The sequence below is a fragment of the Canis lupus genome, chromosome 7 (assembly GCF_003254725.2).
Source record: "Canis lupus dingo isolate Sandy chromosome 7, ASM325472v2, whole genome shotgun sequence".
In the NCBI taxonomy this organism is placed as follows: domain Eukaryota; kingdom Metazoa; phylum Chordata; class Mammalia; order Carnivora; family Canidae; genus Canis; species Canis lupus.
This window is the reverse complement of record NC_064249.1, coordinates 37,122,066-37,143,978: the sequence shown is the minus strand read 5'-3', so window position 1 is coordinate 37,143,978 and position 21,913 is coordinate 37,122,066. Positions and strand designations below refer to the sequence as shown.

The window sequence follows — 21,913 nt, the reverse complement described above, 5'->3', positions numbered from 1 at the left end:
ATTATGTGACCATCATTGAAGCCCCAGGACACAGAGACTTTATCAAAAACATGATTACAGGCACATCTCAGGCTGACTGTGCTGTCCTGATTGTTGCTGCTGGTGTTGGTGAATTTGAAGCAGGTATCTCCAAGAATGGGCAGACCCGTGAGCATGCCCTTCTGGCTTACACACTGGGTGTAAAACAACTAATTGTTGGTGTTAACAAAATGGATTCCACTGAACCACCCTACAGCCAGAAGAGATACGAGGAAATCGTTAAGGAAGTCAGCACCTACATTAAGAAAATTAGCTACAACCCCGACACAGTAGCATTTGTGCCAATTTCTGGTTGGAATGGTGACAACATGCTGGAGCCAAGTGCTAACATGCCTTGGTTCAAGGGGTGGAAAGTCACCCGTAAAGATGGGAATGCCAGCGGAACCACACTGCTTGAAGCCCTGGATTGCATTCTGCCACCAACTCGTCCAACTGATAAGCCCTTGTGTCTGCCTCTCCAAGACGTCTACAAAATTGGTGGTATTGGTACTGTCCCAGTGGGTCGAGTGGAGACTGATGTTCTTAAGCCTGATATGGTGGTCACCTTTGCTCCAGTCAATGTTACAACTGAAGTAAAGTCTGTTGAAATGCACCATGAAGCTTTGAGTGAGGCTCTTCCTGAGGACAATGTGGGCGTCAATGTCAAGAACGTATCTGTCAAAGATGTTCGTCGTGGCAACATGGCTGGTGACAGAAAAAATGACCCACCAATGGAAGCAGCTGGCTTCACAGCTCAGGTGATTATCCTGAACCATCCAGGCCAAATCAGTGCTGGATATGCACCTGTGCCGGATTGTCACACAGCTCACATTGCTTGCAAGTTTGCTGAGCTGAAGGAAAAGATAGATCGTCGTTCTGGAAAGAAGCTGGAAGATGGTCCCAAGTTCTTGAAATCTGGGGATGCTGCCATTGTTGATATGGTTCCTGGCAAACCTATGTGTGTTGAGAGCTTCTCTGACTATCCTCCTCTGGGCCATTTTGCTGTTCGTGACATGAGACAGACAGTTGCTGTGGGTGTCATCAAAGCAGTGGACAAGAAGGCAGCTGGAGCTGGCAAAGTCACCAAGTCTGCCCAGAAAGCTCAGAAGGCTAAATGAATATTATCCCCAATACCTGACACCCCAATCTTAATCAGTGGTGGAAGAAAGGTCTCAGAACTGTTTGTGTCAATTGGCCATTTAAGTTTAATAGTAAAAGACTGGTTAATGATAACAATGCATCGTAAAACCTTCAGAATGAAAGGAGAATGTTTTGTGGACCATTTTTTTGTGTGTGTGCGTGTGTGGCAGTTTTAAGTTATTAGTTTTTAAAATCAGTACTTTTTAATGGAAACAACTTGACCAAAAATCTGTCACAGAATTTTGAGACCCATTAAAACAAAAGTTTAATGAGAAAAAAAAAAAAAAGAAAGAAAGAAATGAAAGAGGAAACAACAGGGAAAAAAGCTCTGATAATACCATTGGAACATCCAAATCCAGCCACATTATTTATTCACCTGGAGACATTTGGTTATTCAAATCAGTAAATTCCTCTGCATGTTGCTGGTTTAAACTGGGTGGAGCTAGGTATTTATGCATGCTCCCCCGATGTCCAAGCATATCTCTCATTCTTGCTTCTGAGCCTCTGCTGAGGTGATTGCCTCTGATCTTCCAAATGCTCTTCCCTTCTCAGGGCTAAACTCAGCAAGGCTTCTAGGAGACATTCCCAAATTACTGAGGCCAACTATCAGTTCCTTTAATTCTCATACTCCAGTGGACACTCTCTGTAATCACGAATTTTACCATGTTTTATATAGTTCTTTATTAACCTGAAACCACAACCTAGATGACCAGAACCATTACTCTTACCCAAACATGCCATATAACATCCAACAGCTACATCCTGATCATACTCCTCCCTCTTCTGTTCCCAAGCTCCATGGCACCAACCTCTGACACTCAGTCCATGTGACAGCTTCTCCTGACAGCTCTTACCTCTGGCCTTCCAACTGGATTAACTCTCCATTCTCTGATTCCTACAGTATTTCACCCTATCTCTTTAAAATCTCTATTTCCTGCCAAGCTACATTAGTATCTCTTTGACGACAGGTTTGCATCTTCTTCATTTCTGTGTCACACTACCTTGTTGGATGAATGTATTTTAAGGAGAACAAATACATGCGGAGGCTCACATGTAGACCTAGAATTAGTTCAGATACAACTGGCAATGAAAGTCCTATTGTAAACATGGGCCTCCAGGAATGCGACCATCTCAGGTCTCATGTTCCCAAGTACACTACACATTCAGTGACTCGTCATCCATTTCTTTTACGGCCACGACAGCAACAGACAGAACACAAGTGCCCTGACTTGCACTAAGGTGACAATTGTCTTGGTGGACAACATTTATTACACAACAAGGAGAGATATTTTGGTGTTGGGATCATCTGACACAGTCAACTGTGCAGTTGTTTTTAACAAAATTCTATTTTAAGTCTGAGTAAAATTACCAGCAATCTACCATCTTTACTTTTTAAAATTAAACATAGTGACTTTCACACCTTAAAAATTACAAATATATGTGATATTTAATTCATCTTAATCTGTTTTAGGAGGCATATATCATTTCCAAAATGTTTTTTCTGTTAACTTTAAGAAATACCTGAGAAACAGAAAAACTAACCTCAGGTCCGGAATGTATAGTCAGGAAACTTTCCACAGCAGTCAGGGTACCTAAAAGAGTAAGAGAACAGTAAAAGTAAAATTAAATAAAATCTATGTAACTAAGATATGCAGTAATAAATTATTCCCATTTTTAAAAAGATTTTATCTACTTATTTGAGAGAGAGAGAGAGAGAGAGAGAGCATGAACAGGTAGGGGAAGGACAGAGGAAGGAACAGACTCCCTGTTGAGAAGGCAGGCCAATGCAGGACTTGATCCCAGGATCCTGAGATCATGACCTAAGCTGAAGGCAGATGCTTAACTGACTGAGTCACACAGGCACCTCAAATTATTGCTATTTCTTGGGACCATTTTTACCAAGCCTACAGCTGATATAGTCAGAAAAATCTATACTGGTAATAGTTTTATTACTGAAAACAGACTTATGAAATATAACTTTACCAGTTAAAGCCAGGGAAATTGTCAGAAAGAGTAGGTTAGAATAAAGTCTAAGTGCTAGTACTGGCAAAATATTTTCTAGTATTGAAACTAATACTATAGATCTCTTCTAACAAGGCAACAATTTAGCTCACTCATTCACCCTGGAAGGCCATCAGCACACAGTTCTCAAAATTACATCTGTGGGATGAATTCTGCTTTCCAGTAAAAGTGCTCTCAAGAAGGCTTAGTAGTAGTGGTTTACAATGAATGTACAGAAAACTTAGTGAGATGGTCTCTGTGATGGCTTATATACTACTTAAAATAAAGCTGTTAAAATGAAATAAAAATAAGTGTAAATAACAATAGAAAAACCAAAGCCAGAAACAGAGAAATCAACCACAAGGACTAATACACAGGCATAGTGGTTAATTAATCATGGAGTTTTTCAAGAGCAGTAAGACAAAAAAAACATGTGGGCAAATTCTCAAGATCTGATAAAATGAAGTACAGCGATCTCTTAAGAATCGGTGTTTCTAGTTTTAATTCCAAAAGATGACTAAATCATGGGGCCTTAGAAAGCTGACCCTGAGAAAGAGAATGAAGAACCACATCATCAGCAATGATGAAAACCACAATCACCTAAATGCCACTAGGTGACCACTGACAAACACCTAGATCACGACCTATAATTCCCTGAGATGATTCTGGAGTTTCTCAGAGAATGCAACCTGGATTTATGGCTCTGTGATCTAACCTAGCCACAGAAAGAACGTGGACCACCACAATAAGACGTGGGTCACTTGTACCAAACAATCAGCTGGGGCACTTGCTAACACTCACTCTTAGCATTCAGTATTTGAAAACAAAGTTTTTAAACAAGTCTTAAAGTAATATTTCTCCCTGAAAAGAAGGTGTTCAAAGTAACAGAAACTACCAAATATTTAAAAACAGTCTTAGTAAGAAATATGTAAAACCATCATAACGAAAATAGCTGAACTTTAGAAACTTAAAAGTATTTTTTGATAAATGGGGATCTACCATGCCCATGACGTGAAGACTCTGTATTTTAAAGATGTTCAGTTCGGGGGCACCTGTGTGGCTCAGTCAGTTAAGCAACTCACTCTTGGTTTCAGCTCAGGCCATTATCTCAGGGTCCTAGGATCAATCCTGAGTTGGGCTCCGCAGTTAGCGTGGAGTTTGCTTGGAACTCTCTCTCCCTCTCTCTCCACCCCTCCCACCTTGGCGTGCATGCAACTGCACATGCAAACTCTCTCTCTCAAATAAACAAACCTTAAAAAAAAAAAAAAAAAAAAAAAAAAAGGACGTTCTGGGATGCCTGGGTGGCTCAGTGGTTGAGCGTCTGCCTTTGGCTCAGGGTGTGATCCCAGGGTCCTGGGATCTATTCCCACATCGGGCTCCCCACAGGGAGCCTGCTTCTCCTCCCTCTGCCTGTGTCTCTGCCTCTCTCTCTCATAAATAAATAAATAAAATTAAAAAAAAAAAAAGATGTTCAATTCATGTTCTCTTTGGAATGGTTCTAGTGTTCCTCACTGAGTATGATATTGGCTACTGCTTTCCAGCATCTATTATGTTAATAAAGTTTTCTATTCCTAAATTCCTAAAAATCTGCAATCAGTAAATGGCATAAATTTTCAAATCATGTACTGAGATGAGCATCTAGCTTTTCATCTTCAATAGTCTGATTGATGATTATATAATTTCCTAATAAACCTTGGTCTTGATATATTATTCTTTAAAAATTCCATTGAATATTTATTAAAACTTTATTTAGCACTTTTTGACTACTAATTTCACAAAGCAAAACTCATTTGTAGCTTTCTTCTTTTTCTGGTGCTATCTGGGGCTTTACTTTGAGTTAATTTTTCAATATAAACTGAAATAGTTCCCATATTTTTAAGCTCTAGAACAGTTTATATGATACTGGAGTTACCTGTTTCATGTCATTTTCTAAATGGACCCTTTTAAAATATGCATGACATTAGTAACTTCCGCTGTTTACCATAACACTGATTTTTTTTTCCATTTTTTTAAGATAAAGGATTTTTATTTCTAAACTGGTATTATTTACATCATACAGCTTTCAAGAAGAGCATAATATCTGTTAAGACACAGAACTCTGTTCATTTTCTCAGTGGAGAGTAGAGCTGGCATTTCCAGTCAACTCCGGAAGCTTAGTAATCCTGCAAATGTCTTTCTTTTCTTTCAAATTGCATATCTATTGCTATCACCCATTATCTTCTTTTTTTTAAAAGTTTTTATTTTAATTACCTGGTACTCATCATGACAAGTACACCCCTTAATCCCCATCACCTCTTTCACCCATCTGCCTGGATCCTCCTCTGATGACCACCATCAATGTGTTCTCTGTAGTTAAGTGTCTATTTCTTGGTTTGTCTCCTTTTTCCCCTCTTTGCTTGTGTCTTAAATCTCACATGAGTGAGATCATATGGTGTGTCTTTCTCTAACTTACTTCTTAGCATAATACTCTCCAGCTCCATCCATGTTGTTGCAAATGGCAAGATCTCATGCTTTTTTACAGCTGAAGTGTGTGTATGTATGCACATATATCACTTATTTATCCATTCATCAATTGACAGACACTGGGGCTGCTTCCATATCTTGGCTGTTGTAGATAATGTTGCAGTAAATAGGGGTGGATGTATCTCTTTGATTTAGTGTTGTATTCTCTGGGTAAATATTTAGCAGTGCAATTGCTGGATGGTAGATTAGTTCTATTTTCAAATTGTTGAGGAACCTCCCTACTGTTTTCCAAGTGGCTGCACCAGTTTGCATTCTCACCAAGTGTAGATTAGAGGTCCTTTTCCTCCACATCCTTGCCAACACCCATATTTTCAAAAATATAGAATGCTTCATGAATTCAATTACTGCTTATTGATTGATAATTACCGTTCATCTTATTTTTGGTATATATTACGCCCAGATCTGCTGGAATGGAGTCAAAGCCACTGCTTCCGATGATATAAACCCCTTTTTCTGCAGCTTTCTCATGATACTTCCAATACATTAACTCCAGAAACTAAAAGATTCAGGACAAAATTCTAGATCAGAGCTACACAGAAACATTTAAATCAGCATTAAATGACAGACCTTAAAAGACAAAGCAATTACATTATGAAAATGCTAACCAATATGACTTTATAGTGAAAAAGTAACTGTGAAAATGTTTTTCACTTATTCCGTAAATATTTACTGTGTATCTACCATGTGCCAAGTAGCGTGATACACAGGCTGATCTGACTTAATGACACTATTAACTTTTTCAGAATGACTTTTATATGCAAAAGTAGTATCTATTATGAAAACCTAAATATACAAAAATATACAAAGAGAGCGAAAAAATATAACCCAAATCGTATTACTCAGAGGGAATTACAGAAGTGGGTCTCCGCACATACAGACACACACACACACACACACGGATCTTCGCACACATGCGTGCACACACACACACACACACAGAGATTTAGGATAAAGAAGTGGTAGGAAAGGGGATGTTCAAATCCACTGTCTTTACAAATTACTTTTATTTTTTTTTTAAGATTTTTATTTATTCATTAGAGACACAGAGAGAGGCAGAGACACAGGCAGAGGGAGAAGCAGGCTCCATGCAGGGAACCCAACGTGGGACCCAATCCCATGTCTCCAGGATCAGGCCTTGGGCTGAAAGTGGCGCCAAACCGCTGAGCTACCCGGGCGTCCCACAAATTACTTCTAGAACAGTTTTAGGTTCACAGAAAATTTGAGTAGTGGGGAGTGTGCATGTACTCCAACCCAGTTTCTCCTATTGTTAAAGCTCTTACATTAACATTTGTTATAATTAACGAACTAATACTGATAACGTTGTCATTAGCTAAAGTCCATAGTTTACCCAGATTTCATTAGTTTTTACCTAATGTCCTTTTTCTCCCCCAAGATCCCACATTACATTTAGCCATCATGTATACTTAGGCTCCTCTTGGTTGTGATGGTCTCTCAGACTCTCCTACTTGTTTTTGAGGACTGTGAGAATTTTGAGAACTTTTGATCAGGTATTTTGTAGCATGCTCCTCTATTGGAATTTTTCTCATGACTAGCCTGGGGTTACAGCTTTGAGGAGGGGAGACCACAGGGGTAAAGGCCATTTCATGACATTCTATCAAGGGTATGTACCATCACCATGACTTCTCAGTGTTGATGGTGGCCCTGAACACCTACCTGAGGTAGTATTTGCCAGGTTCCATCACTATAAAGCTCTCTGTTTCCCCTCCCTTCCATACTGTTCTCTCTGGGAGTAACCACGTCTGGTGCACAAACATGGTGGTGAGTCATGTTCCCCACCTCAAGGGTGGAGTTACACAAGGTCTTTGGAATTCTTTTGCACAGGACATTTGTCTCTACTCATCCCTTTGCTCATTTTTAATTGGGTTTTTTGAATTTGTACTATTCCCAAGTTAGAGTTCTTTATGTAGTCTGGATCTTTATTAGATTTTGATACCACTTTTATCGTAGTTTACAGAATATCATAGAAATGTTTCATCATTTTCTTTGCCCTGGGATTTTTTTTTTCCAAAGTAAGACAGGAACTGGTTTTGCTTTCATTCAAGTTTCCTACCTCTACTTGAACCAATTTTGGTAATTCACACTTCCTTAGCATTTTCCAGTATGCTATATTGGCACCTTGGTGATGATAAACAGCAGAGACTGCAGGGACAGAGGAGACTGTGGTTTTTGAGGAGCTGAGGTAGCTTGGAGCTTACTGAAACTCTACTTCCTGTGACCAGGCAACCTGATTCTTCTACATAGTGGTGGCAGGCCCTGGAGCTGCACGACTTAACCTTCCTCAGCTTCAATTTCCTCATCCACAAAATAGGAAAGACAATACTAACTTTATAGGGATGTGGAACATTCAGATCGCAAAAAAATGCTTTATTAGTAGAGCATCAGGCATGCAGTCAGCCCTCAAGTGTGAATACCTAAAATGTTTAAATTTGGAGGATTTTACACTGCCTTTTCTGTAATGTTGTAAAGTATGTGATTACAGAAAGGGATTTCGCTATGAAAAAGTTACAAAAGTAAGATTCTAAGAATTTATACATAGCACACCATTTTAATTCATTCCATGCACAACATGCAGCAGCTATAGAAATCAACACATTCTACATACAAAAGACCTGGAGTTAATGAGGTGCTAAGGAAGAAAAAAATTCAAGAAAACCAAAGAAAAGACCTGACCATCACACTCTCCTTCAAGCCGTCAACAGAACACCATCTCTTAACATCAGGAAGGGGTCATCAACTTCGAAAACAGGTCTGTAAGACTGCACCAAATATTTTCTACTTCAACAAGAATTTGACTTGTTAATTCCATTTTCTCTTTTTCATTTTACATACCTGAGGTTCTCCACAGATGTCAATACAGCTGGTTCCATTTTCAATACATGCTTTTATCACAGGTTCTCCATAAAACCGATACTGGGGGAATAAAGAAAACCAACAGTTTAGCAAGCTTAAAGATTTATTTATTCGAGAGAAGGAGAGAGAGAAAATGAGCACATGGCGGGGGTGGAGGTAGAACAAAAGGGAGAGAGAGAATTTCACGCTAACTGTTCACTGAGTGCAGAGCCCAATGTGGGGCTCGATCTCAGGACCCCAAGATCATGAGCTAAGCTGAAATCAAGAGTTGGACAGTGAACTGATTGAACCCCCCAGGTGCCCCTTACTTAGCAAGCTTAAACAAATGAAATGCCATTGAGTTTTGCAAGTATAGTCCTGGTTATTAAGAATCAAATATTAATAAAGTAGTCAAAAGATAAATTGAGAAAATCACATGACTGAGCCATGCCACTTCTTACGGTGTAAACAAAGACTCGGTGGAATCAGAGCAAAGTGTGCTAACCTCTAACTGAAAACCAAACAGGAAGTTTTACAGAACAGGTAATTCATTTGAGTTGAATTCTGCAGAATAAGGATCTGCCAGGAAAAGAAAAATCCAAATAAAAGAACAAGTATATGTAAAGGTGTGAAAAAGGGTAAGGATATCTGAAGCAAAGCATAGTTGAAAGAGTGACAGGAGACGGGCCTGGAAAGCAACACTGGGGCCAGGTCAGGAAGGATCATTAGCATCATGCTAGCAAGACTGAACTTTTCTGGATTACTAGGCTCCCCTAGAGAATTTTAAGTAAGACAGTGGTGTTAGGCTTATAAAAACACACATTACTCTGCCTGCCGTGCTAGAAAACGAAACCCATGGCTGGTAAGAAATGATGGGGATGGCTCTAGAGCAAGGATGAGATTATTAAAGAGGCAGAAATGACTGGGCTTGCCGATTAGACAGACAAGAGGGCCAATGGACATGGGGGCTACTGGTATTTCTAGCCAAAAAAACACAAACAAGAAGAGGAGAAAGTTTTTTGTTACTATAAATGACATCACTCTCCACAAAGTTCAAGTGAGAAACCTAGAAGCTGTTTTTGACTCCACCTACCCTGGAAGTCGCCAAGTTTTACCCAATCAGTCTCTTCCCCTCTACCCATCCAAATCTAAATTCACACCCTTACCGCCGCTCATGTGATTTACTACACATAGTAACAGGCTTCACTGCAGCCTAGGTAGCCCCATCTCTAGAGAAACGCCAAATTATTATCCTAAAATAAAAATCTGATGTCACCTTTGTTTCCATAATGTGTATACAACACACGCACAGATATCTACATCTCTCTCTCTCAGAATCCTTCACTAGTTCTGCAGTGCCTGTATTCACTACAGTATAAAGTATAAACCAAAAAAAATAATAATAATAATAATAAAGTATAAACCTCTCAGTATCTCACAAAAAAGCATCGGGTCACACCACAACCCCTTAATCCCCATATCCTGGCAGCTCTAACCTCCCAGTCGTTTCCTAAACGTGCTGTTTCTTCATCCTCCACTACGTGGAGTCCCCTCCCCTGCTTGGGGTTGCAGGGTTTGCTCCTGGCCCCTCCTGTGCCAGCTGTCTGGCCTTGGGTTAACTTCTCGTGCTCAGCTAGTAAGCTACAGCCTGATGACTACTCGTTTTTTCTAGAAGTACTGGTACACGCAGTAAAGCATTATGAGCTTTAGGAAATAACAACTCCTTCTGGAAAGAGTATACGCTTCCTTATTTGCCACAGCACTCCCATTCCCCACACTGTATTCTGTCTCAGCTGGCCTGCCTCTCCTCCGGACAACCTGAGGTTGAGGCTTCTGCACTAATGCATTAATGTCCCTATATTAGTACGTATTGGGGTTTTTTTTTTTTTTTTTCTACTTCTACTCTTGTACTTTTATGAGATAAATGGGCAAACAGTAACAATCCTTGATCTCAGAGAAGACATTTCTCCCCAGTGAAGCCAATTAGCTTATAGCTTCTAACCCAGGCGTTAGCTGTGGAAATAAATATCAGTATATTTATTTGTGTTACTTTTTATAGGAAACACAAAGAAAAAGAGAAAGTTTTATTAATAGTGAATACATGAATTGACCTCAGCATGTTCCCTGGGCCATGGGAAGTAGTCACGTGTTGAATGGAAGCTACAAAAGGGATCCTGAGGGCAGCCTAGGAGAGTCCCATACACAAAGGGGGCCCCAGTGACACTCTCATTCATTCATTTCCAGTATATTTCAATCTAATGCTTAACACATGCCTAGATAGTTTTACAGATATCATTTGGTTTTTAACTAAACAAACCTTCACAAGATGGACAAATAGTTAAGAACAAACAAAAAAGCAGGTAACGATCCTAACTGGCAAAGTGAAAATGACAATCCCAGGAGAGCCTAGGAAGGAGGTTTGGGGGCAAAAACTTAGAGACTCAGATGCCTGTGAACAACCCAAGGAGAAACATTAAGAGGGTAACTGGAGCTACCAACCTGAAGTCTAGGGGCAGTCCTCACTGGAGATAACACAGGCATCATCAGCATACAGATGGCATTTAAAGCTACGGCATTCAAAATGTTTTTTTGACCACAACCCCTGCTGAGAAATCCATTTCACATAGTAGCCAGTATACAAATATTTCTAACTGATCTATATTATGAGTAATTCAGCCTATTTTCTATTTTAGTTTCATCTGATTGTTTTCTTTTTAATATTGAGCCTCAACTCACTAAACTGATTTACACTACCGAATGTTAGTGTTGTTAAATACTGTTAAAAAACGCTGGCCCAAAATGGTAAAGTAGGAAGCACAAAGATTTCTTTAAAAAAACACAAACAAAAACAAACCTGACCCAGTTAAGAGCTTCTGTCTGGGATGATGCCAAGTTCTGAAGATAAGATAGTGAGGATTACAGGACACTCCCAATGTACCAAATGCCATCGAATTGGACACTTAGAAATGGTTAAAATGGTCATTTTGGTTATGTACACTTTATTACAATACTAATAATTTTTTTAAAAAACCAGCTTGGAGAGTGTAAACAGAGAAGAGTTTGTAAGGCTTGAGCTCTGAGCCTCTGGTACTTAGAGGAAGATGAGAAGACCCAACAGAAAGGACAGGGACAGAGCTGGTAGGCAGGTGGAAAATCAGGGAAGGGCCAGACCTCAGAAACCACATGCAGGAAGACGAGATCGAGGAGGGTAAATACCAGGAGCTTGGATCAAGGTGAGAACCAAGAGCTGGCGAGGGGCAAAGCAGACCAGGGAGGTGTGCAGAAGCCTGGCAACAGTGGTTTAGGATGGCATAGGAGCTGAGAAAGTGGACGTAGGAAGGAGAAAGAACACTTTCAAGGAGTTTTGCTAAAAATGGGGCACAGAAACAGATCAGTAAAGAGGGAGAATGTGATAAAAATGTCAACATGAGGTCCTCAGATCCTGCACCTGTGAGGAGCAGGGACAGTCTTTTCTCAAAACAGATAAGGCAGAGTCAGGGTAATACAGTATGCAGCTGGAGAAATTCTCTCTTGACAGCTTCCATTGCCAAAGTAAAAAACAAAACAAAACAAAAAAGCAAAATTATCAGATCAGTGAGGAAAGAGGAACAGGATACTGAAAACATGAAGAAAAAGAAGACACAAAGCTGCTTCAGACAGTCAGAGAAAGACAGGTCTGGGAGAGCAGGGCTGCTAGAGGTGCTGAGGCCTGAAACCACTATTCAAAGCAGGACCCGCAACAAGGGGATGCACAGATCTCCAGGGCTACTAGATTACTGGCTAATGGGGGTTCAAGTTCAGGTAAGATACACAGGGTTGGTATAACCGGAAAAACCAGTTTTGGAGATTCAAAGGGGCACCTGCAACCCACTGTTTACAGCAGCAATATCCACAATAGCCAAACTATAGAAAAAGCCCAGATGTCCAGCGACAGATGAGTGGATGAAGAGGTGGTAGATACACAATGAAATATTACTCAGCCATCAGAAAGAATGAGATCTTGCCATTTGCAATAACATGTTATGCTGCGCAAAATAAGTCAGTCAGGGGCACCTGGGTGCTCAGTGGTTGAATGTCTGCCTTTGGCACAGATCACGATCCCAGGTTTCTGGGATCGAGTCCCACATCGGGCTCCCCTCAGGGAGCCTGCTTCTCCCTCTATGTCTCTGCTCCTCTCTCTGTGTCTCTCATGAATAAGTGTCCCTCATCTTTAAAAAAATAAAAGAAAAAGAAGTCAGTCAGAGAGAGACAAATATTGTATGATCTCACCCATATGTGGAATTTAAGAAACAAAACAGATGAATACAAGGGAAGGGAAGAAAAAACAAAAGAAGAGGAAAACAGAAAGGGAGACAAACCCTAAGAGACTCTTAACTCTAAGAAACAAACTGAGAGTCGCTGCAGGGGAGGGAGTGGGGGGACGGGGTCACTGGGTGATGGGCATGAAGGAGGGCATGTGATGGAATGAGCACTGGGTGGTCTATGCAACTCATGAATCACTGACCTCTACCCCTGAAACTAAAAACAAATAAATAAATAACACCCATACACCCACCCACCCACCCACACACCAGTTTTGGATTTTTCCAGAGCACTGAGGTGGGAAGGGCAAGGAGGTTGGCCAAGGGTGGACATAAGAGAATGGTTGTAGCAAGAGAGCACAGACAGAATCAAAGCTAATTAGGAATGAGATTAATCTAAATAAACAATTTAAATACATTTTTACTTGATAATCAAAAAACAGTTCCGCTTTCATTTAAAACATTATTGTCAATCTTCTAGATGCTTAGTTTCCAAATGTTTTGACAATTGTGATGGCTTCCTCAGGTCAGTAAATGTCACCGACATTCCCCTGGGACACAGGCCAAGAGTGTGTCCCTCACATCCAGAACAAACAGCAAAAAGGAGGGGGGGGGATTCTAGCCTCAAAGCACCCTCTGTCCCCACCCCAACTGCTTCTCTCCACCTCTTCCACCCCCATCCTGTGATCAGCTTGCCTGGACCATTCCCCTGCTGGTCCCCTCTTGCCTTCTTTCTGTCAGAAGACAAGAACTACAAAACCGCCAATCAGCTCACGCTCTTTCTTTCAACCATTCAAAGACTCCGTCGCACTTACAAGAAAACTCAAACCCTCTCTCAAGAGGGCAAGAAAACATTGCCCTCTCTCACATTCGTGTCTGCTCTTCCCTGGAACATCCTGCTCCTCAAATACTCCCACACGTCAGCCTCCTCACTTCCCTCAGGGCTGTACACAAATGTGAGGTCCTCACAGAGACCTTCCCTGGCCACCCACCTCACAGAGACTGATGTGCCAATCCTTCAGTCTCCTTATCCGGTTTGATTTTTCTTCAAAGCGCTTCTCACTACCTACAACTAAACTTTATGTTTCTGTCTCCCCCACTGGATGGTAAGCTCCGTGAGGGAGTTTCAGTTTGGTTCAGCCTTCTGTCTCAGGTATCTACACCAGAGCAGTTTTACATATAATGAATATTCAATGAGTATTTAGTTTATAAATAATACAGAAATATCATTTATCAATAAATAAAAATATATCAGGGGTACATGCTCAACATTTTTTACTTAAGCATGCAGTAAGAAAAAAAAAAAAAAGCTGGCCAATGATAGCTGCCAATTAACAAACCAGGACACAATCCCTGAGATGGTGTCACAGAGAGCCTGTGTCTCTCTCAGGAGCCTCTGGTCACATCCACTGGCTCCTCACAAGCAGTGAAAACTCCCCCTCGTGGGGTTGAAGCCCTGAACCAACTCTTCTGTCCCCTGTCCTTATGTTCCTCTGGAATATCAAATACCAGATTCTGCTGGAAATGAATACATTGTTTGTTCCCACACAAAACAGGGTGGATGACTTACTGGTCCCACACAGTTGAGGACAACCGCTGCCTGTTTAGCCATTTCATCTAGTGAGGCTGGATTCGTGATATCACAAATTATTATTCCAACTTCGGACGGGAGAGTCGGTCTTCCTGGAATAAGAAATAAATCGTCTGAAGCAAATTCTGATACAGTATTAGATCTTCCAGATCTTCTTTGTATAGTAATCAGGGATGGCAGATTTACTAAATGTACAGACAAGAGCTAAAACTTGTTAAAACTAGGTTAAGGGCAGCCCAGGTGGCTCAGCGGTTTAGCACCGCCTTTAGCCCAGGGCGAGATCCTGGAGTCCCAGGATCGAGTCCCACATCGGGCTCCCTGCATGGAGCCTGCTTCTCCCTCTGCCTGTGTCTCTGCCTCTCTCTGTCTCTGCGTGTCTCTCATGAATAAATAAATAAATTTTTTTTAAAAAACAGGTTAAAGAAAGAAAAGGCTAGGAGAAAAATGGAGCTAATGCTACAGATTGCTAGAGAAAACATCAGTTGCCTTGAAAAAAAATCTAACTTAAGCAATATGCCAACAATAACCCTGCGTAAAATATTTTACAATCGTTTGGATATTGAGTAGATGACTGTCCTGATTTCCTCTCTATGGAGAATTCCATTATAAAAAGTTTCCCATCAACGACTAAGCAATTACACATGACAAAATACCAGGGTACAGCAGGGTTGTCAACGTCAACATAGGAACAAGCAAGAGCTCCAAGGTAGAAACCAGTCTAGGAAAGAACACTCATTTTAGGCTCATAATAAGTAAATCGCTGGAATTAGTGGCATGCAGGTTTTGATGGGTCAAGGTGTGTTCCCCACAAGAACTGAGTCTGGGCATTAGGAATGGCCAGGTAGGTAGGCTGCACCTGGTCAGCTGAATTTGTCGGGCAGGAAAATTAAAAAAAAATTAAAAAAAATTTAAAAAAAGGAAGAATGTATTTTAACAGTGAAATTTATTTCTTTTGAAAAAGTAAAAGAAACTAAAAGCACCAAGAAGCTCTTTGGTCACGACTGTGTGTGTTGGCGGTGGCAGCAGAGGGATCCTCTCCTCCGGGCTCAGGGTGCAGCGAGCGGCGCGACGGGGGCCCAGGAGAACGCAGGTGCCGCGGGTGTGCTGGGGGCCGTGGGGCGGGGCCCCGCGCGCCAAAGGCCGCGTCGGAAAACCAAGCGCAATGAATGATGCTGAGAGGAAGGGCGCGCAACGGCGACTCGCCAGCCAGCAAGCAAGGGAAACACGAGGGCCACAGCGTTCCGAAAACCTGCGAAGCCTCCTCGCCCACTTCCAACCCCGGGGCGAAGGGCGAGGCCGGCGGATCCCGGGGACGCCAAGGCCCTCCTCTCCCGCCCCCAGGGCTGGAGGCGCGTCCGCCCCGCGGGCCCCCGCTCGGAGGCCGACGTCCTCGCCGCCCGGCCCGCGGGGCCCGCCACGCTCGGAAGGAGGCGCCGACGGAGGGGACACGCGTCCGCGCCGGTGGGTCTGGGGGGCACCGAGCCACGACCCCCCCGCCCCCGCCCCCGCCCCCCGGCGCCGCTCGCCGCCCCGGGCCGGCCCGCACCGCCCCGGGCGCCTCCCCCGAAGGACCCACTCTCGCTGCGGGCGGCCCGACCCCGGGCCCCGGCGGGAAGCCGCCCCCCCCCCCGCCCCTTTACCCAGCTTCAGGGCGGCCCTGTCCAGCACTCGCTGCAGCTTCTCCCGGGAGCGGCCCGCCACCGCCCAGGGCAGGCGCGGGTTCTGCTCCCGGACCACCTGCTCCCGGGCCACCTCCTGGGCCACGAACTGGCCGGTGAAGCCGGAGGCGCCCAGCACCACCAGGCGGTACGGCCTCTCCTGGGTCGCCATGACGAGCCCACGGCGAGCCGAGGCCCGGAGAGGGCACAGTCCACCGCGCCTGCGCCTGCGCCTCACGCAGCGCCCCCAGTACCGGGCGCAGCAACCGCCTCCGTCGCGGCCGCCGCCGCAGCCGCCGCCACTGCCGCCTGCAAGCCGCGCTCCCGACACGCCCCGCGCGCCGCCGCTTAAGGGCCCCGCCCCGCCCCGCCCACGCGCCCACTCGCCCCGCCCACGCGCCCACTCGCCCCGCCCACGCCGCGACCTGTGGGCCCCCCCCCCCCCCCGCCCCGGGAGGGCGTTGCACCTGGAGGGAGTCAGCCGAGATTTCCTGGAGTCTGGAGCTTCCGCGCCCTCCGACAACTGTCCCACGAGCGCGATGCCCCTCGAGTGTCTGCGAAGCCAGGGCAGCTGGAGGCCAGTGCGCTCTGGGGCCCCAGTCCGCAAGCCGCGACCCCGCCACCGCCCCGGGGCCCCCCTTCGGGGTTGTCACTGCCCTGCGGCTCCCTGGGAAAACAGCTTCCAGAGCCGTCCTGCCTCGGAGCTGGGAAGCTAGGGAGAGCCTCAAAATGCAAAAGAAATAAGTTTCTTGAGCTGTTACTCATCTATCCTGAAGCGTTTTTAATATACATAAGTACATTTGTAAATGCACACGGGAGCGGAGACATCTCCTAGCAGGGAAGAAGTCCAAATAATGGCGTAGTTACTACCTCCTCCAGGAGAGGAGCTTAACGCCTCCCCCTTTGGATGTAGGAAACTGCCTAGTGACTTATGTTAACCTCAAAAATAACGCAGCTATTTCAGCGGCAAAAATGGGTTTATTCGGAAATAGCAGAAAATTGCAATCCTGGACAAATGAGCTCTGGCAAAATCAGATGCAAGTCCCCAGAACAAAGGAGGAGAGCTCTTATCTGTAGATGAAATGGGGGAGATCAGGAAGGATTTCATAAAAAGTGCTTTGGAAAAAACTGGGAGCTCAGAGTGTAGTAGCTTCTCGTAGGCTGAGCTGTGACAGTCTCTCCTCGGCTGGGCAGTTGCCAGGGCAACCTGTCTTCCTCCTGCGTGGATGGCATCTACTTTCAAGGTCCTCCTGTCCCAGTTGGGTCTGCCATTGACAAGAGTGGCAGGGAGTGAGACCTCCCCTACTGGCCTCTCCATTCTCTTCTAAAGGTGGCTTCCTTTTATTAATTTTCACACTTGTTCCAAAGAGTAGAATATGGAAAGAGGAGGGAGGGAATAGCTTTACAATAGAAAAACCTGGTAAACACTACCCCAGCCAAATGAACAAGGTTAACACCATCAATGACGAGGCATTTTTTAAAATTTTTTTATGATAGTCACACAGAGAGAGAGAGAGGCAGAGACACAGGCAGAGGGAGAAGCAGGCTCCATGCACCGGGAGCCCGATGTGGGATTCGATCCCGGGTCTCCAGGATCGCGCCCTGGGCCAAAGGCAGGCGCCAAACCGCTGCGCCACCCAGGGATCCAATGACGAGGCATGTTAATGGCACATGCTTTTACTACCATGTGATAGGGCTGATACTTCATCTCTGTGAGCTTCCCCCCCAAACCCTGTAAGTGCAGTCTGAGCATGATAAATATTCTACAAAATACCTGACCAGTACACCTCGAAACTTCTAGGGCCATCCTGCCTGAGAAGACATCACAGACTACAGGAGACTACAGGAGCCTCAAAAGACATGGTGACAAGATATAATATGGTATCCTGGCTGAGACCCTGGGACGGAAAAAGGACATCAGAGAAAAGCTAGTGGAATCTGAATAAAGTGGACCATTTAGTTAATAATAACGTACCACTACTGGTTTCTTAAATGTGATGAATGTACCAAAGTAGTGTTAGATGTGACAGTGGGGGAAAATAGTGAGGGGTTAAAGGGAACACTCTGTACCATCCTTTCAACTTTTCTGTAAATCTAAAACTATTCAAAACAACAAAAAATAATTTAACCATTTTTATGCCTTTGTATCAGACACATGGAAATATATTATTTCATGTAATGCTGTTCAGCAAGCATTTCCAGCCAACCTGCTATCTGACAAGTCTTCAAATAGACACAACAATAAATAGACAAGGTCCTTGCCCTCCCTAATTGGGAGATAAATAGTTTAATTGCAGAACATGTGGTAAATGAGGAAAGGAACTATCTCTGGGACAGAAGAAATAAGACTCTTTGTTTTAAGAGTTTATTTATTTGAGAGAGAGCAAGCACACAAGAGAGGGAGAGAGAGAGAAGCAGGCTCCCCACTGAGCAGGAAGCCTGAAGCAGGACTTGATCCCAGGACCCTGGGATCATGACCCAAGCAAAAGGCAGACATTTAACCAACTGAGCTACCCAAGTATCCTGAAGAAATAAGACTCTTGCCCTTGGTTACAGCCTATTGGTCATGCCCAACACTATGGCAGGGAACCTCGAAGAGGGAGTCTTCGAGAGGATTTTGGCCCAGACTCAAATAGTAGGGCTTTGATGTAGAAAGATTGAGAGAGACAGGTATTCATTTATTCAACGAACATTTATTGTGTGTTATATGCATCAGATGCAGAAACAAGGGCCAGGGGATCCCTGGGTGGCTTAGCAGTTTGGCGCCTACCTTCAGCCCAGGGTGTGATCCTGGAATCCCGGGATTGATTCCACATTGGGCTTCCTGGATGGGGCCTGCTTCTCCTCTGTCTGTGTCTCTGCCTCTCTCTCTCTCTCTCTCTCTCTCTCTGTGTCTCCCACGAATAAATAAATAAAATCTTAAAAAAAAAAAAAAGAAAAAGAAACAAGGGCCAGATTTTGACGTAAAGTGGTATTTTAATAAGTACCAAGAAGTCACCCAATTAGACTTAACACGCAGTCTTGATTTTCTGAACTCTCATTTAAGTAAGAGTAAATTGCTGCTTTTTAAAATTATGAAATGTATTGATCATACCAAAAGAGAGAAAACAAGTAACAAATGTGTACCTACCACACAACTTAAGAAAAATATCCCAGATAGCAAGGCTTTGAGCATCCATCCCTGAACATGTTTCTTTTCCTATGCTCAAGGTAGCCACATGCCTAAATTTGGTGTTTATCATTCCATTCCCCATGTTTCTGTTTCTGCCATACATATGTGTATTTCTAAGCATTATAGTATTGTTTTGTATACTTTGATTTTTTTTACCTCCTCCTTCTTTTGCATAACAGCTCTGGACATTGTGAAAATTTTCCTTAAATTTAGGACAGGAACACAAAACAATGTGACATAGACGTGCAGAAAGGCTGTATATTTTGGATTTTTTAATGAATGCTAATCCTTTTGCAACTTTCTTGTTTGGTAACTATGTCTTCACTTTATTCTTAAAAAAAAAAAAAAAGATTTTTATGAGAGAAACAGAGAGAGAGAGAGGCAGAAGGAGAAGCAGGCTCCCTGTGGGGGGAAGCACAATGTGGGACCCGCTCCCAGGACCCCAAAGGCAGACACTCAACCACTGAGCCACCCAGGTGTCCCTCTTCACCTTATTTTTAAGTGGTTCAGAACAAAAAATAACGTGTGGTATGCATTTGTGGAAGGTGACTAATATAATGCTACAGGCTTTTGAACAATTTTGTGCACTGCTTTTGTAGAATGCAATCATGGAATTCTTGCAACTGTCTCCTTGAGCACATGCACAAAAGTATATCTTAATATATACCTAAGAATGAAATAGTTAGATATAGAGTACACACATATTAGATGTTATCAATTTGCTTTCCAAAACAAAGTACTGACTTACACTCTCAGCAGGATATGAGGATTCTGTTGCTTCACATCCATGCCAACAGTTGGTATTTTTTTAAAGATTTTATTTATTTATTTATTTATTTATTTATTTATTTATTTATTTATTTGAGAGAGAGAGAGTAGGAGAGGAAGAAGCAGACCTCCCGATAAGGGCAGTGCCCAATGCAGGGCTCCACCACTCTAGGCGGGACATGATCCCAGGACCCTGAGATCATGACCTGAGCCGAAGTCAGATGCTCAGTCGACTCAACCATCCAGGTGCCTGGCCTACAGTTGGTATTGTCAAGCTCCTAATTTTTGTCCCTCGAATGGGTGCGCAATGGTAGGTGTCTGAGTACTTATTGAGCACCTACTATATGCTAGGCTCTAGGAATAAAATACTGGGGATATTGAAATATACAAACCAAGGCTGCTGCCCACATTAAAATTTACATTCTAATACAGTAGAAAATAAATTTTTAAAAAAGATTTTATTTACTTATTCATGAGAGATAGAGAGAGGCAGGGGGAGAAGCAGGCTCCATGCAGGGAGCCTGATGTGGGACTCGATCTGAGGACTCCAGGATCATGCCCTGGGTGAAAGGCAGGTGCTAAACCATTGAGCCACACAGGAATCCCTGAAAATCAATTTTAAAATAATCTTATAGATATGCACAAGTTTACAAAAACATTTATGCTACAATGCTTATTTCAATATTACTTGTAATAAACTAGAAATGACTAAAATATCCTTCATCAGAGGACGCTTTTTTTAAAAAGACTTTATTTATTCATTCATGAGAGATACAGAGAGAGAGGCAGAGAGAGAAGCAGGCTCCCTAAAGGGAGCCTGATGCGGGACTCAATCCTAGGACCCCAGGATCACGACCTGAGCCAACGGCAGACACTCAACCACTGAGCCACCGAGGTGCCAGAAGAATTTTTTGCAAAGATTTTATTTACTTCAGAAAGAGAGCAAGCATGAGCAGGGGGGAGGGACAAAGGGAGAGGGAGAAGCAGATACCCCATTGACCAGGGAGCCCAATACAGGGGCTCTATCCCAGGACTCTGGGATCACAATCCAAGCTGAATATAGAAGCTTAACCTACTGAGCCAACCAGGTGCCCCCAGAGGACTTGTTTAATAAAGTATGGTCCCAAATCCATTCAATACCAACTATGCAAGTGAAGAAGAATGAGGAAGACATATGTGTTGTGATCCAGAAATTGTCCAAGATACTTTGTAAGTGAAAAGAACAAGTTTACTAATAATATGAGAGCATAAATCCTTTACTTAATATGAAAAGGATATGCGTATATCCATATAAAACAATGGGAAGAATACATGACAAATCTTCATAAAGCAATCGCGGTAAAATGCTTGGGAACATGCCTTACATATAGTAACTGTTCAGTAAATGTAAGCTATTATTAGCAGTGCTGGTTATTATTACTGGGAAGTGGATTTGTATGAATTATGCGAGCAGAAAGGGACTTTTACTTTAAAATGTTTACCTTTCTATATTGTTAAAACTTGTGGTCTTTTAAAACAAGTATATGTTCCTTTTAGCATCAAAATTTTGTTTTAAAGATTTTAATTATTCATGACAGAGAGAGAGAGGCTGATACATAGGCAGAGGGAGAAGCAGGCTCCCCGAGGGGAGCCCAATGTGGGACTCAATCCTAGGACCCCAGGACCACGCCCTGAGCCAAAGGCAGATACTGAACCACTGAGCCACTGAGGCATCCTAGTGTCATAATTTTTAAAAAGGAGCAGAGGCTGGCTTTGCAGGAGGGGTAGAGGGGCAGTTGTGGGAATCATGCCTCACCACCTGTAGTCCTGCCCCCAAGACCAGGTTCCTGTTGCCCCCATGGCATGTTTTTTGATCCATTTAACACACAACAATATGTATAAATCTCACAAA

At 43.2% G+C, this 21,913-nt stretch overlaps 2 protein-coding genes across 4 annotated transcripts in view; one reads left to right on the top strand and one right to left on the bottom strand.

Moving 5' to 3' along the window:
* SCCPDH (saccharopine dehydrogenase (putative)) overlaps positions 1-16,406 on the bottom strand; it is a 43,297-nt gene extending 26,891 nt beyond the window's left edge. Inside the window, exons 1-5 of one of the 3 annotated variants that reach the window (XM_025430628.3) lie at positions 16,065-16,406; positions 14,404-14,516; positions 8,533-8,613; positions 6,049-6,178; positions 2,701-2,750 (exon numbers count right to left, since the gene is read on the bottom strand). In XM_025430628.3, the coding sequence (XP_025286413.1) occupies positions 2,701-2,750; positions 6,049-6,178; positions 8,533-8,613; positions 14,404-14,516; positions 16,065-16,254 (564 nt within the window). In that variant the 5' untranslated portion in view covers positions 16,255-16,406. Of the gene's footprint in view, positions 1-2,700; positions 2,751-6,048; positions 6,179-8,532; positions 8,614-14,403; positions 14,517-15,077; positions 15,285-16,064 lie in introns of those variants that run through there. The other 2 variants (XM_025430630.3, XM_049112445.1) reach the window with 2 other exon arrangements.
* On the top strand, positions 15,442-19,477 carry LOC125755431 (cuticle collagen 13-like). The gene is made up of 2 exons (XM_049112446.1): positions 15,442-15,885; positions 17,884-19,477. Exons 1-2 carry the CDS (start codon positions 15,587-15,589, stop codon positions 17,957-17,959), a joined length of 375 nt encoding a protein of 124 aa, XP_048968403.1. The 5' UTR covers positions 15,442-15,586; the 3' UTR covers positions 17,960-19,477.
* Positions 19,478-21,913: the final 2,436 nt, after the last annotated feature.

Excerpts from the sequence above, each read along its gene's own strand:
- LOC125755431 (XM_049112446.1), top strand. The coding sequence starts at position 15,587 with ATGAATGATGCTGAGAGGAAGGGCGCGCAACGGCGACTCGCCAGCCAG. Across the intron at positions 15,886-17,883 it reads GGGGACACGCGTCCGCGCCG|GGCCATCCTGCCTGAGAAGA; the intron begins GTGGGTCTGGGG and ends CGAAACTTCTAG.